Source organism: Oryx dammah, unplaced genomic scaffold (assembly GCF_014754425.2).
Source record: "Oryx dammah isolate SB20612 unplaced genomic scaffold, SCBI_Odam_1.1 HiC_scaffold_14, whole genome shotgun sequence".
Taxonomy (NCBI): Eukaryota; Metazoa; Chordata; class Mammalia; order Artiodactyla; family Bovidae; genus Oryx; species Oryx dammah.
Genome location: NW_024070198.1, coordinates 14,163,117 through 14,175,484, shown reverse-complemented (window position 1 = coordinate 14,175,484; position 12,368 = coordinate 14,163,117). Strand labels below are relative to the sequence as shown.

At 43.2% G+C, this 12,368-nt stretch overlaps 1 protein-coding gene across 2 annotated transcripts in view; it reads left to right on the top strand.

Moving 5' to 3' along the window:
• The window catches only part of MYOF (myoferlin), a 177,808-nt gene that overhangs the window by 104,161 nt on the left and 61,279 nt on the right, over nt 1-12,368 (top strand). For both annotated transcript variants that reach the window (XM_040254539.1, XM_040254538.1), the window contains 5 exons: nt 4,183-4,360; nt 5,512-5,636; nt 7,819-7,925; nt 10,249-10,441; nt 11,921-12,076. In XM_040254539.1, the coding sequence (XP_040110473.1) occupies nt 4,183-4,360; nt 5,512-5,636; nt 7,819-7,925; nt 10,249-10,441; nt 11,921-12,076 (759 nt within the window). The remainder of the gene's footprint in view (nt 1-4,182; nt 4,361-5,511; nt 5,637-7,818; nt 7,926-10,248; nt 10,442-11,920; nt 12,077-12,368) is intronic.

Here is a 12,368-nt window from a genome sequence, read left to right as displayed (position 1 = left end):
TCCCAGCACCAACAGTTGCTGAAGAGACTTTCTCCCATTGTTGGTACGTTCCCCTCCTGATTCCTTTCTTTCTTTCTTCTATTTCCCCCTTTTTTCCTTTGTCCTACCTGGCTACATGGGGATTTTCTTGCCCTTTCAGAGGTCTGAGATCTGCCAGCATTCTGTAGATACTCTGTTGGAATTGTTCTACATGCAGATGCATTTTTGATGTATCTGTGGGAGGTGAGCGTCATGGCCTACTACTCTGCCCTCTTGATCAGTCTACCCAAGTTTCTTTCAGACAGCAAACTGCAGTCACTGTCAGATGTTTTTAAAATGGTACTCAAGAAGTGTACAATCAAATTACCATGTGCCGTGCCCTGCTTAGTCGCTCAGTCATGTCCAACTCTGTGACCCCATGGACTGTAGCCCGCCAGGCTCCCTTGTCCATGGGGATTCTCCAGGCAAGGATACTGGAGTGGGTTGCTATACCCTCCTCCAAGGGATCTTTCCAATTCAGGGATCAAACCCAGGTCTCCTGCATTGCAGGCGTATTCTTTACCAGCTGAACCACTAGGGAAGCCCAGGAATACTGGAGTGGGTAGCCTATCCCTTCTCCAGGGGATATTCCTGACCCAGCAATTGAACCGGGGTCTCCTGCATTTCAGGTGGATTCTTTATCAGCTGAGATACCACGGAAGCCCGTATGATCCAGGAATTCACTGCTGGTTATATACTCAAAAGAATCAAAAGCAGGAGCTCAAGTGGATATTTGTACAGCAAATGGATAGCAGCATTATTCACAGTAGCTGAAGGGTGGAAGCATCCATGAATTCATAAATTTATGAATGGATGAACAAAATGTGGTATATACACACTATTTTATTAATTAAACAAGGAGGCTAGGACTTCCCTTATAACTCAGTCCGTAAAGAATCTTCCTGCAGTGTAAGAGACCCAGGTTCGATTCCTGGATCGGGAAGATCCCCTGGAGAAGGAAACAGAAACCCACTCTGGTATCTTTGCCTGGAGAATCCCATGGACAGAGGAGCCTGGCAGGCTATAGTCCATGGGGTCACAAGAGTTGGACACGACTTAGTGACTAAACCATGAAACAAGGAGGGCCTGATGTCTTGTCAACCTACATTAAGCAACCAAAACTGAGGTTTGGCAATATTTCGAGATTAAGAAATCAAAGGACAACAAACCAGAAATATCCAAGCGGGCTTTCTCAAATAATGCAACCACTTAAGCTACAGCCAATCAAATAATCTCCTTGTCTTCCTTCTGCCTGTGCTCTGTAAAAGGTTTTTCCCTCCTGTCCTGGAGTGCTCGTAAGCAATTCCGGTTTTTGTTGCCAATTCCAATCAATGTTTGCTCACATAAACACTTGAGTTTTTAAATATGTCTCAGCTTATCATTCAACAATACAATGAAGTATTATTCAGCCTTAAAAAGGAAGGGAATTCTGATACATGCTACACCATGGCTAAACCTTGAGGACATTATGCTAAGTGAAATAAACCAGTCACGAAAGGACAAATACTGTTTGATTCCACTTAACATGAAGTACTCCAGAGTTGTTAAGCTCACAGAGACAGAAAGTAGGTAGAAATGGGAGATTAATATTGAAAGGATACAGAGTTTGATTTGTAAGATGAAAAAGTTCTTGTGGCTGGATGGTGGTGATGGTAGCACAACAGTGTGAATGTACTCAATGCCATGGAACTGTGCCCTTAAAACTAGTTAAGATGTTGAATTACATTATGCATGTTTTACCATAATTTTTTTTTTAAGTTTTAAAAATAGTTGGTTAAGTACTTCTGCAAATGAATTTCTGCATTCTTGCATCATAGTAGGCAGAAGACCCACCCATGATGGTGATTCATTTTACAGAATTAAGGTCATGCATGGTATGAATGAATAACAAGGGAAGGAAAATCAGTTAATAAATATCCTTCAGGCATGAAATAATTTTTATTAGCTTTTTAGAAGTGAAAGTTGTCACTATTCTGCTACTTAGATGGTGGTACACAAATTGGTAGAGAAGTAACTAATAGGAGAAAAAGTGCAACAACAAAAAAGTCACCATTTGTCAAAGTAAGATAGCTATGTGACCTCCAAAATTCAAAGGACTACAGAACTGGGAGTTCCTTCTTTAGAGGTTTTTGAAGAAAACTTGCTATGTTGAGAAATTTGTCAAGCAATTTGAATGTTATCATTTGTAGGTCCCACAGATTTGCTAGTGGCGCACACAGCCAATGTGGTTACGCTATAGTAAACATATGTTCTCATCTCCAAGCTGAGCAAGTATATAGAGACTGAGTTCCAGTAAGGACCCAGAACAGACTCTAGAGGTGGACAAAATTCAATGGCAGAAAGCTCAAGACATAATGAAGCACAGCAACTGAAACCATTTCATGTCTCTCTTTGACTGAAAAAAAAAAAAACAAAAAGTGTCTGAAGATCAGTGGTAATCTGACCCATAAAGAAGGCGAGATGCTATCTGAGCAAGGATTTAGGGCAGGATGGGGATTCAAGAGACTGTGTGCGCCCTAATGAAGGAAGGCCTGAGGGGCTCATGGTCATTTCTGCTAGGCTGATAGATACTCCACGTGGCCACTGCTGGCCCTATGGTCAGCTCCCTCACACACATACACTCAGTAAGCCAGTAATAAAACAAGCAACAAATAAATAACAAATGTTGGTAAGGATGCAGAGAAAAGGGAAACCTCATGTACCGATGGTAGAAATGTAAACCGGCACAATTGCTATGGAAAATAGCATGGTGGTTCCTCCAAAAATTAGAACTGCCATGGAATCCAGCTTAGCTGTGCAAAAGATCATAAGTTTGATTAGGTTTTGTTTGTTTACTTTTGCTTTTATATCCATTGTCTTGGGAGACTGACTGAAGAAAACATTCCTGGGATTTATGTCAGAGGATGTTTTGCATATGTTCTTTTCTAGGGGTTTTATGATGTCATGACATATATAAGCCTTTAGGCCGTTTTCAATTCATGGCGTGAGGGTGTGTTCTGACTTCATTGATGTGCATGTATTCCAGCATGTGACTGCCCAGCTTTCCCAACACCACTTGCTGAAGAGACTGACAGTAAACGTCTTATCACTTATGACTACAGAGTACCTAACAATTCAAATTATTAGAAATGTGTAAGTTAGATAGTAACGTTAGCCATAATCTCTCTACCTTCCCCAACATAACTACTGTTAACAACTTGATTTATCTTCTTTATTTGCATATTCTTTGTATGTGATGGTATTAAAATACACATTTATTGGGTTCACTTAAAAATACCTTTTTTCCCATGTTTGCGCATATGTATCTACCTAAGTCCTTTTATGAACTTTTGCTCCATTGCATGGATGTTGATAGCTCAGTTTGTAAAGAATCCACCTGCAGTGCAGGAGACCCTGGTCAATTCCTGGGTTGGGAACATCCCCTGGAGAAGGGATTGGCCACCCAGTCTAGTATTCGTGGGGCTTCCCTTGTGGCTCAGCTGGTAAAGAATCCGCCTGCAGTGCGGGAGAGCTGGGTTCGATCCCTGGGTTGGGAAGATCCCCTGGAGAAGGGAAAGGCTACCCACTCCAGTATTCTGGCCTGGAGAATTCCATGGACTGTATAGTCCATGGGGTCGCAAAGAGTCAGACACGACTGAGCAACGTTCAGTTTCTTTCATGGATGTAACATGATTTGCTTAACCAGTGGCCTGTTGTTAAACGTTTGTATTGTTTTCTTTTTTTTTTTTCTCTATTTCAGTCAACTCTGCAAAGAATATCCTGGTATGTCTATCTTTGCCCTCTGTGTAAGTAAGAGGGGAACTGCTACATCCAAGAACATTCTCCACTGCCGTTTGTTAATTGTGCTTAGTCACTCAGTCCTGTCTGACTCTTTTGTGACCCCATGAACTATAACCTCCCAGGCTCCTCTGTCTGTGGGATTCTCCAGACAAGAATACTGAAGTGGGCTGCCATGCCTTCCTCCAAAGAATCTTCCCAACTCAGGCACTGAACCCAAGTCTCGTCTCTTGCATTGGCAGGTGGATTCTTTACCATTGAGACACTATCCCCTGGCATTTAACTCAGCACTAATTATTAGGGTTAGAATCATATCTGCTAGAGTTCCACGTGTAAATAAAAGCAAAAGGCGTTTCTCTGAGCCTTGTGTCTGCTGGTGCTTTGCAGAAATATCAGCGAAGGCGGAAGTACAGCCTGTCTGCTGTGTTCCATTCAGCCACCATGTTGCAGGACATTGGCGAAGCCATTCAGTTTGAAGTCAGCATCGGGAACTACGGCAACAAGTTTGACACGACTTGTAAGCCTTTGGCATCAACCACTCAGTATAGCCGTGCTGTATTTGATGGTAAGACTGACATTGGCTGTCTCTCCTGCACATGTTTCCAGTGGGTGCACCACAGGATGAGAAACACGCAGTGCATTCTCTCTCTGGCGGGTGTTATTCCCAGCATACGCGTAGTGGAAAGGTAGAATGCGGAAGAGAGGTGGCTGGAGTGTAGACACAGACCCTTTTCCAGGGGCTGAATCTCAAGGCTTCTCCCATGCCCAATTTTGACACTGGCTCTGTTTTGTAAAAGTCATAAGATGGCAGCTAGCTGAACACTGAGCCTCCCCTAAAACAGCTCCTGCCCCTGCCCGCCTCTGCCCTGCCTGGCCCCAAATTGCTTTCAGTTTGAGTAGTTGAAGTGGATGGAAAATCAGCTTCTGGTCATTGCTCTGTTTCTCCCCAGCACTATGACCTTAGCACATCACTTCACTCTATCCCTCATCTTCTCTAGAGTTGCCATGAGGATTAGATAGCTATATTCAAACAAAGATGGATGGAAAATAGCCCTTGCTTTTATAGAACTTACATTCTAGAGTATAAAATAAATCATAATAGAAGTCAGAGTATGACAATGCCCTAATAAAGATGTGGACAAATGGTTGGAGAGTACAGAGAAGGGAGCGAGAAATTCTGGTCCAGTGTCTCAACAGCGTTGCCACAGTTTTTAGCTAATTTTTATGTAAGTAGTGTTAAGCTAGAAAATGTGGGCTAATCTTTATAAGGCTCTAAGCAAAACCAAATTCCATGTATCCAACTAAGGTTTTTAAAAAACAGGAAATTCTTTTTTCTTGTCCCATTCCAAAAAAATATTTGCTTAGGATAACCGTTTTCAGGGACAAACACATATAATCTGATCTCTTATGCTCTGTTTTCTGCTACCCTGTTATGTAATTATCAGTGATGCTCAGATGCATGGTCCCAAATCACCAAAAGATCCTGAGATCATTGGGCTAGGTTTACCAGGGCCTTTTAGAGAGATTTTCCAAAGCAGGCTGCACAAATACGGACTTTCTATTTATCCCTCAGTTGCTTAATTAAATAAAATGAAAGAATCAGACTACCAGACCACACCCCCAGGCCTATGATTAACCAAGCAGTCCAGTTTGTACATCTCTTCAATAAATGTGTGAAGTGTCCAGTGTTCACCGACCCTCAATATTCTACACCAGGAAACTACTATTACTACTTGCCGTGGGCCCACTCGAAGCCAGTTGTTACACTGACTTCCTACTGGGAGGATATTAGTCATCGCCTGGATGCTGTGAACACGCTCCTAGTCATGGCAGAAAGGCTGGTGAGTTTCTTTTCTACATTTCCTTTTCACCAACAGGATGAATTGTGTATTAGTTAGAATGCAGGTTAGAATGCAGTTAGGCTACTGAGGTGGTATCTGAGGTACCACAAGACCTCAGAATATAATGGTAAGCAACATGAACACTATCTCCGTAGTAACAGTTGAGGTAGGTAATCCAAGGCTGGTATGGAGGTTCAGTGGTACTGGGGCACCCAGGCTCTTGCCCCCTCCACCTGTTGCTCTGCTATCACTATGGCATTTGCAAGGGAGAAGCAGCTCACCACTACACCACCCCTTCAGTCTGAAGGAAGGGGAAAAGAAAAGGAGAAGATGACCCAGGCTCTCCCCTTCAAGGGAAAGACCCAGAAGTCACACACTTGATTTCTACTCATTTCTCACTGGCCAGAATCCAGCCATGCAACCATATCTTACTGCAAGAGAGTGGGAAGTGCAGTCTCAGGCCTGCACAGGCCTATGTTCCGGTGCAAGTTCACTTACTGTGGAAAAGAGAGGATGGATGTTGAATCAGAAGGGCAGCTCACCCTTTCTTCCATAATTTGTATGTAGAATGTGGTGTGGAGAATGGTTCATTCCAGTAGAAATATCGCAACCCTTAGAGCTTTGCTGCCAAAGCAGTAAAAATCCCTGCTGTGGAAGAAGTGGGTTCAGAGGACTTTCTTGTTGGAGGTGGGAGAGTTCCCTCTGGTGGGAACTTGCATAGATGTGACATCTCTGGTTATCCATCTGGTTGATGATGTTAATGAGAAGAGGAAAACATGGTTGGGATATTTCTAATAAAGTCAAAGATGCTAAGTTATTTCTGTCAGATACTGATAAAATCCATCTGGTATTAGTGTTTTGATTTCCAAATTATATGAATATTAATTTCTCTAAGATGTTCTAATCTGTCAGCCTTGTACCACGATGTGGAGGGGTCCTGGAATATACTTGAGCTAAGACTCCACAGCAAAATCTGAAAATGTTGTTTTATGCTTCAAAGACAATATTGAAGAGAACTGTACATTTAACTTAGGCATAATTGTCCACATAACAAAGTTACAATTGATACACAGTGTGGTTGTGGTGTTAATTTCCAAGTTTCCATCTAAAGGGACTTGGTGGGAATTGGTCACACCTCTATTCTAATTAAGTTTTGGGTATTTCCAGCTTTTTTCATCTTCAGTCTTTTCATCAGCTCTCTTCACTGTCCTAATTCCATAATAATCTGGACAGGACGGTGGATTTCCATGGTCAGACTTTTGGGGACCATGGTGGGCTCTCCCTCAACCTCTCTGTTAGTAGATGCTCAAAGTGACACAATAATACGTTCTGGGTTTATCTTATACTTTCTGTGGCCCAACTCTGGAACCACAGTTTCTCTAAGGAGCCCTGGTTCCTTTTAGTGGCAGAGGAATGTAAAGAATAATACCTGGCAGGGTCCTGGAGTGTTCACTACTACTGACATGGCTTTGCTTCTAGGCCTTCTCAACAGACAAACCACACATACATGTGTGTATACATATGTATATTTTATATCTCTAAGTATAGTGAATGCAATGCATTTATAAGGATGACTTCAATTCTATTTTATTGATAATATTACGGGGTTTATTCTAGTCTTCCCTATTTTCATATTTATAGCTCCCTTCTCCAGCTTCCATTATCCTCAATATATTTATTCTTTTGTTTAGTTCTCCATAGGTTAAGTACTGGGAAAAACAGATCTAATTAGAGTTTGATATACTTAACGGTTCTTTCCTTCCTTCAAACTGAGGGAATCATTGTGCTCAAAAGTTACTTGGGCTAATTCAGTGTATTATGTTATTCATCTGAAATATAGTTAGGGTCACTTGTTCGTGTTCTATATTCCATTTTAGGGTTCCTTCCCCCATCCTTGTTGGTTTTTCTTTTATTTACTTTCTGAATATATAAAATTTGCTTCATTTCAAAGGTCAAAGTTATAGGAAAAGGTTGTCTTATTACTTTATATTATCAGTGTTGGTTTCATTTTGAAGAAAACTAGTGTTAAACTGTGGGGAACATGTTAAATGTAAAGGAAAAAAAAAACCTTTCGTTTTTCTGTTAAATCTTTTTGTGTATCTTTCTTGAAAATAAAAGTTAAAACTTTGTCGGGTATAATGCACAATTACCAATTCTTTTCTGCCCTCTCCATATTCTTCAGCAATCAAACATAGAGGCTCTAAAAGCAGGGATACAAGGTAAAATTCCTTCAAACCAATTGGCAAAAACGTGGCATAAGCTCATCGATGAAGTTATAGAAGACACAAGGTACAGTGATCTTACTTGTACTCTAGAATCCCCAGCTGTGCTTCCCTCTCTTAAACTGTAAGACCAGAAGAGTCTCCAGAATTTTCTAGTGTTTGCCAGAAAAATAATTTGAATCAGCCAAGTTTCTCAAAAGGGAAGAGTCTGTGAATCACCAGCAGGAAAAGCTCTGCTTTCTGCTGGTGCCAATTGTAAAGCAGCGGAGGGAGGCTAAAGCCCCCCTTCAAGAAGTCGTCCCAGTGCAGCCGCAGGGGAAGGGTTGGGCAGTGGGGAGGGCTGGTTTGTCTGGGCTCTGCCTCCAGGCAGCTCTGGTGTGCCCACCACCCCAGGAAAGGTGACTCCTGGCTCCCACAGAGAATGGGATCTGATGGTGGGGCATTGATTTTAGAACCATTTAGAACAGCATTCTTAATTCATAAACACATTTTCAGAAACAGCGGTTTTACTCTACTATCAGATGCCTAATGAGTCCTCTGGCCAAGCCTGCCTTAGGTGAAGCTGGAGAACCTTTATGACTTGGGGAAACTGTTCAGATCTCTGGGCATTTGGAAATCAAAGGCGGAAGTGATCATTCTGAACTCATTTTAAATGTTGGCCAATTAACAGGGAAGTCCCAAAGAAAAGCATATTGAGTATCCGCCACCCTCCTCGCCTCCGAGCAACCGCCTGAACACTGTCTCCCAGTCTCCTTGCGCCCTCTAGTGGTTTGGCTAGGTAATTGTGATGCAGCTGAGATTAAAGCGCAGCTGGAAGCCTGTTTAAATGCAGAGAATTTATATCTGGGTCCTAAGGGGTCATCCCTTCCAATCTTCTTATTTTGTCTACAAAAGAGGCCCAAGAAACAGAAGCCCAAGGAGGTGAAGTGCCTCATCTGAGGCCCGGAGTTGGGTTTATTAACTTCTTTTCCTTCCCACTGCCATATCTATTTATTGAACATCTTATGTGTGGCCTTTGAACTACAGCTTCCATCTATATTTTTGCCTCAAAGAATCATTTCAGGGACCTAACCCTTCTAATGTATTGCCATAATTACCAGTGAAGCCAAACAATAACATTCGGTAATACCTTTCATGTAGAAACTGCCTATGAATTTCAAGGCTTGTTGAGCAAAACACAAAAATATTTATTTATACTTTTTCTTGAAGAATCAAATTGGATACGTTTTAACTTTAGGAAATTTATGTTTAGGGAAGTCAGCTAGGATTTCCCTAAGAGTCTGGGTGAAATTCTAACCAATGAAAGTTCTAGGTAGAGACAGTGAGAGTAGAATTTCCTGGAACAGGTGACAACTTCACTTTGACCCCATCAGCAGCTCTGGTGAGAGGGAGGCCCTGGCAGAAAAAGGCTAATTCTGGCTCCAGCTCAGCTGTTCTAGTGGGAGCTTGACCTATACAAGGGGTTCTTGCCTTTTTAGGAGGGAATGGGCCCCTTTGATTATCTGATGAGATGACAGTGATGATGGCAACATCATTTAGACTGCGTGTGTGTGTGCGCGCGCGCGCACACACGCACTCTTAGTTGTGTCCAACTCTTTGAAACTCCACAGACTGTAGCCCACCAGGCTTCTCTGTCTATGGAATTCTCCTCGCAAGAATGCGGGAGTGGGTGGCCATACTCTGCAGTAGACATTGCTCAAAAGGCTCGCCATATATTAATTTACTTACTTCTCACCACAACTCTAAAGGTAGATATTATTTTCTTGAGGAAAGGAAAACAAAAGATTCAGTAACTGGTCAACATCACAAAAGTAGTAAATGATGGAGTCAGGGCTTGTACCCAGATATTCTCCTCTAAAGCCTCTGGTTTCCATCGTGATGCCATTTTTATCATGATGTCACACTGCATGCCAACCCAGACAGACACTTTATAAGTTTCAGGGAGTCACGGACCTCCAGAGGCCTCCCGCAGACTGCCTAAGGGTGCATGGGCCCTAGGTTAAGAAGTCTTCTGCTAAATAATCTCCAAATGTCCCTTCCTTCTTCATTTTGTGGGTCTGTACAGTGATCATAGGAAGCAAAAGAAGGGAAGGCCAGTTCTTCGCAGCTGTTGCTTCTGTTTCCATCTTCTTCCCAGTGATTCCACAGGCCTTGGGTCAAACCCATGGAATTGCTTTGGAATTTTCATCCCCCTGCATGCCCATGTCTGTCTGGCAGGTCTGCTCTGCCAAGGCCACGCACATTCACCTTCAGCTTTACTGTGGTCAGTCTTGTAGAGTCTGTTAGGAAATTGGTGTGGTTTCCAAGATTGAAACCAATTGTAAATGAATTTGATAGTTCTGAAACCCAATAAGCCATTCTGTATATTCTATTTTGTTTTCCCGTTTTAGATACATGTTGCCTCCTACAGAAGGAAAACCTAATGTCACGGTTCTCGATACTCAGATCCGAAAGTTGCGATCCAGAGCGCTCTCTCAGATACATGAGGCAGCTGTGAGGATGCGGTCTGAGGTCCCAGAGGTCAAGTCCACATTGGTGGAAATCGAGGACTGGCTCCATAAATTAATGCAGCTGACTGAGGAGGTAGGGCTTTTAAACTTCATCTGATATGGAAGTGGGATTCCGCAGAATGGCACCAGCGGTAGAGATCGTGGTGGTAAAATCTAGTACATTATCTTAGACATTGAACAGACCTGATGGATGATGAAATCAAGGAGTGATTGGGCTGAGATGCCAGTGGATAAACATCACTGAGGTCAGGGTAGCAGGATTTTGAGTTGGTTGTCCTGGAAAGGTCTTCATAATGGACACGATGTCATTGTCTTGGTACAATCCGAGAACATTTCAGTTAGAGTGATACAGCGGCAGGTCTGTGTAGTACCTTTGGTTGGGACCAAGAAGACCCGGCTTTGAATCCTGGATCTACCATGCGTAGCTTTGGGCAAGGTACTCAATCTCTCTAAGCGTCAGTTTTCCCATAGATTAAATGAAGAGACTTTCCCTGGCGGTTTAGTGGTTAAGAATACACCTGCCAAGGCGACATGGGTTTGATCCCTGATCCAGGAAGATTCCACATGCTTCAGAGCAACTGAGCCCATACTCCACAGCAACTGAGCCTGAGTGCCACAAACCCCGAAGGCTAGAGCACTCTAGAGCCCGTGCACTCTAGAGCCCATGCTCCCCAACAGCACAACGAGAAGACCATGCACCCCAGCAAAGCGTAGCCCCTACTCGCCCCAACTAGAGAAAAGCCTGCACGTGGCAATGAAGACCCAGCGCAACCAACAATAAAAGAAAGACATATTTAAAATAAATAAATGGGGGGGAAAGTAGTACTCAGTTTCCAGCACTGCTTAACGAAGTTAAAGAAGATGAAGAGTAAAAAGGCCTTAGCCCAGTGTGGGGCACACAGTGAGTGCTGGCTTACTGTCGGCTGCCACTGACCTCTGTGGGTTCGAAGGACAAGGGAGCAGGAGGCTCCTCCCTCCTGACCCCACAGATGGGGAGGTGGAGGGCAAGTGTAATACATTTGTGAGTAGAGGTACATTTGCATGTGATGACAAGACATTTTTATTTTTCACTTTCTATGCTTTGTTACTTTCAAAGTTTTTTTTATGGTGAACTTATATCAGCTTTAAAATCAGAAAAAAAAGAGGTTTTAAATACGTTAATACTGCACATTTGGAAAATGTCGGATTGTGAGGTAGAGATGCTCTGTCTATGGCCTGTGAAATAGACGAAGCCTGTAACCCCTTGACTGCTGTGGACGTCTTTCTTGAAATGATGGGAGAGAGAAAAGGGGGTATTTCACACAGTTTTTCTGTCGAAAGGGCCTTTGGCAGGTGAAGGCCCTCTGCTTCCCTCTGTTCCCTTTAGCCAGTCACAGGCCAACCACCTGTGGTCCTGGAAGCCAAGAGCCTTGGAAGAAATTTCCGCAGCGCCCTAGCCATGTTGTTTCTTTGATAAATGGAGCCCTGAGGGTCCAGCCTGCAGGCTCTGTGGTGTTTCTGCATTTAGACTAACTCCAGCTTTGCTTCCTCTTCCATCCCCTCCTGGGACCAGCCTCAGAACAGCATGCCTGATGTCATCATCTGGATGATCCGGGGAGAGAAGAGACTGGCCTACGCACGCATTCCCGCGCATCAGGTTTTATACTCCACCAGCGGCGGAAATGCGTCTGGGAAGTACTGTGGGAAAACCCAGACCGTCTTTCTGAAGGTATGGCTTCCTCACTGTGCAACGTGAAGTACTTGAGTGCAAACCCCATGTTCCCAGGAAGGGCTTTTTTATAATTTGCCAGCCATTGAATGGCTAGGGCGATCCTGATCCATTTCAGCTTCTTCTGGTCCTTCCTAGGGTGGTAATTACTAGAGTGGCCTGAGGTCTGCTGGGTTCAATCAAGGACACTTCCGTAGAGGTCTCTGTGACACTAATATTAATATGGCATTGTGAATGCTTTGCTTTCTGGCATGAATTTTCCACTTCTAATGTCTCTTGTGAGGCAATGCCA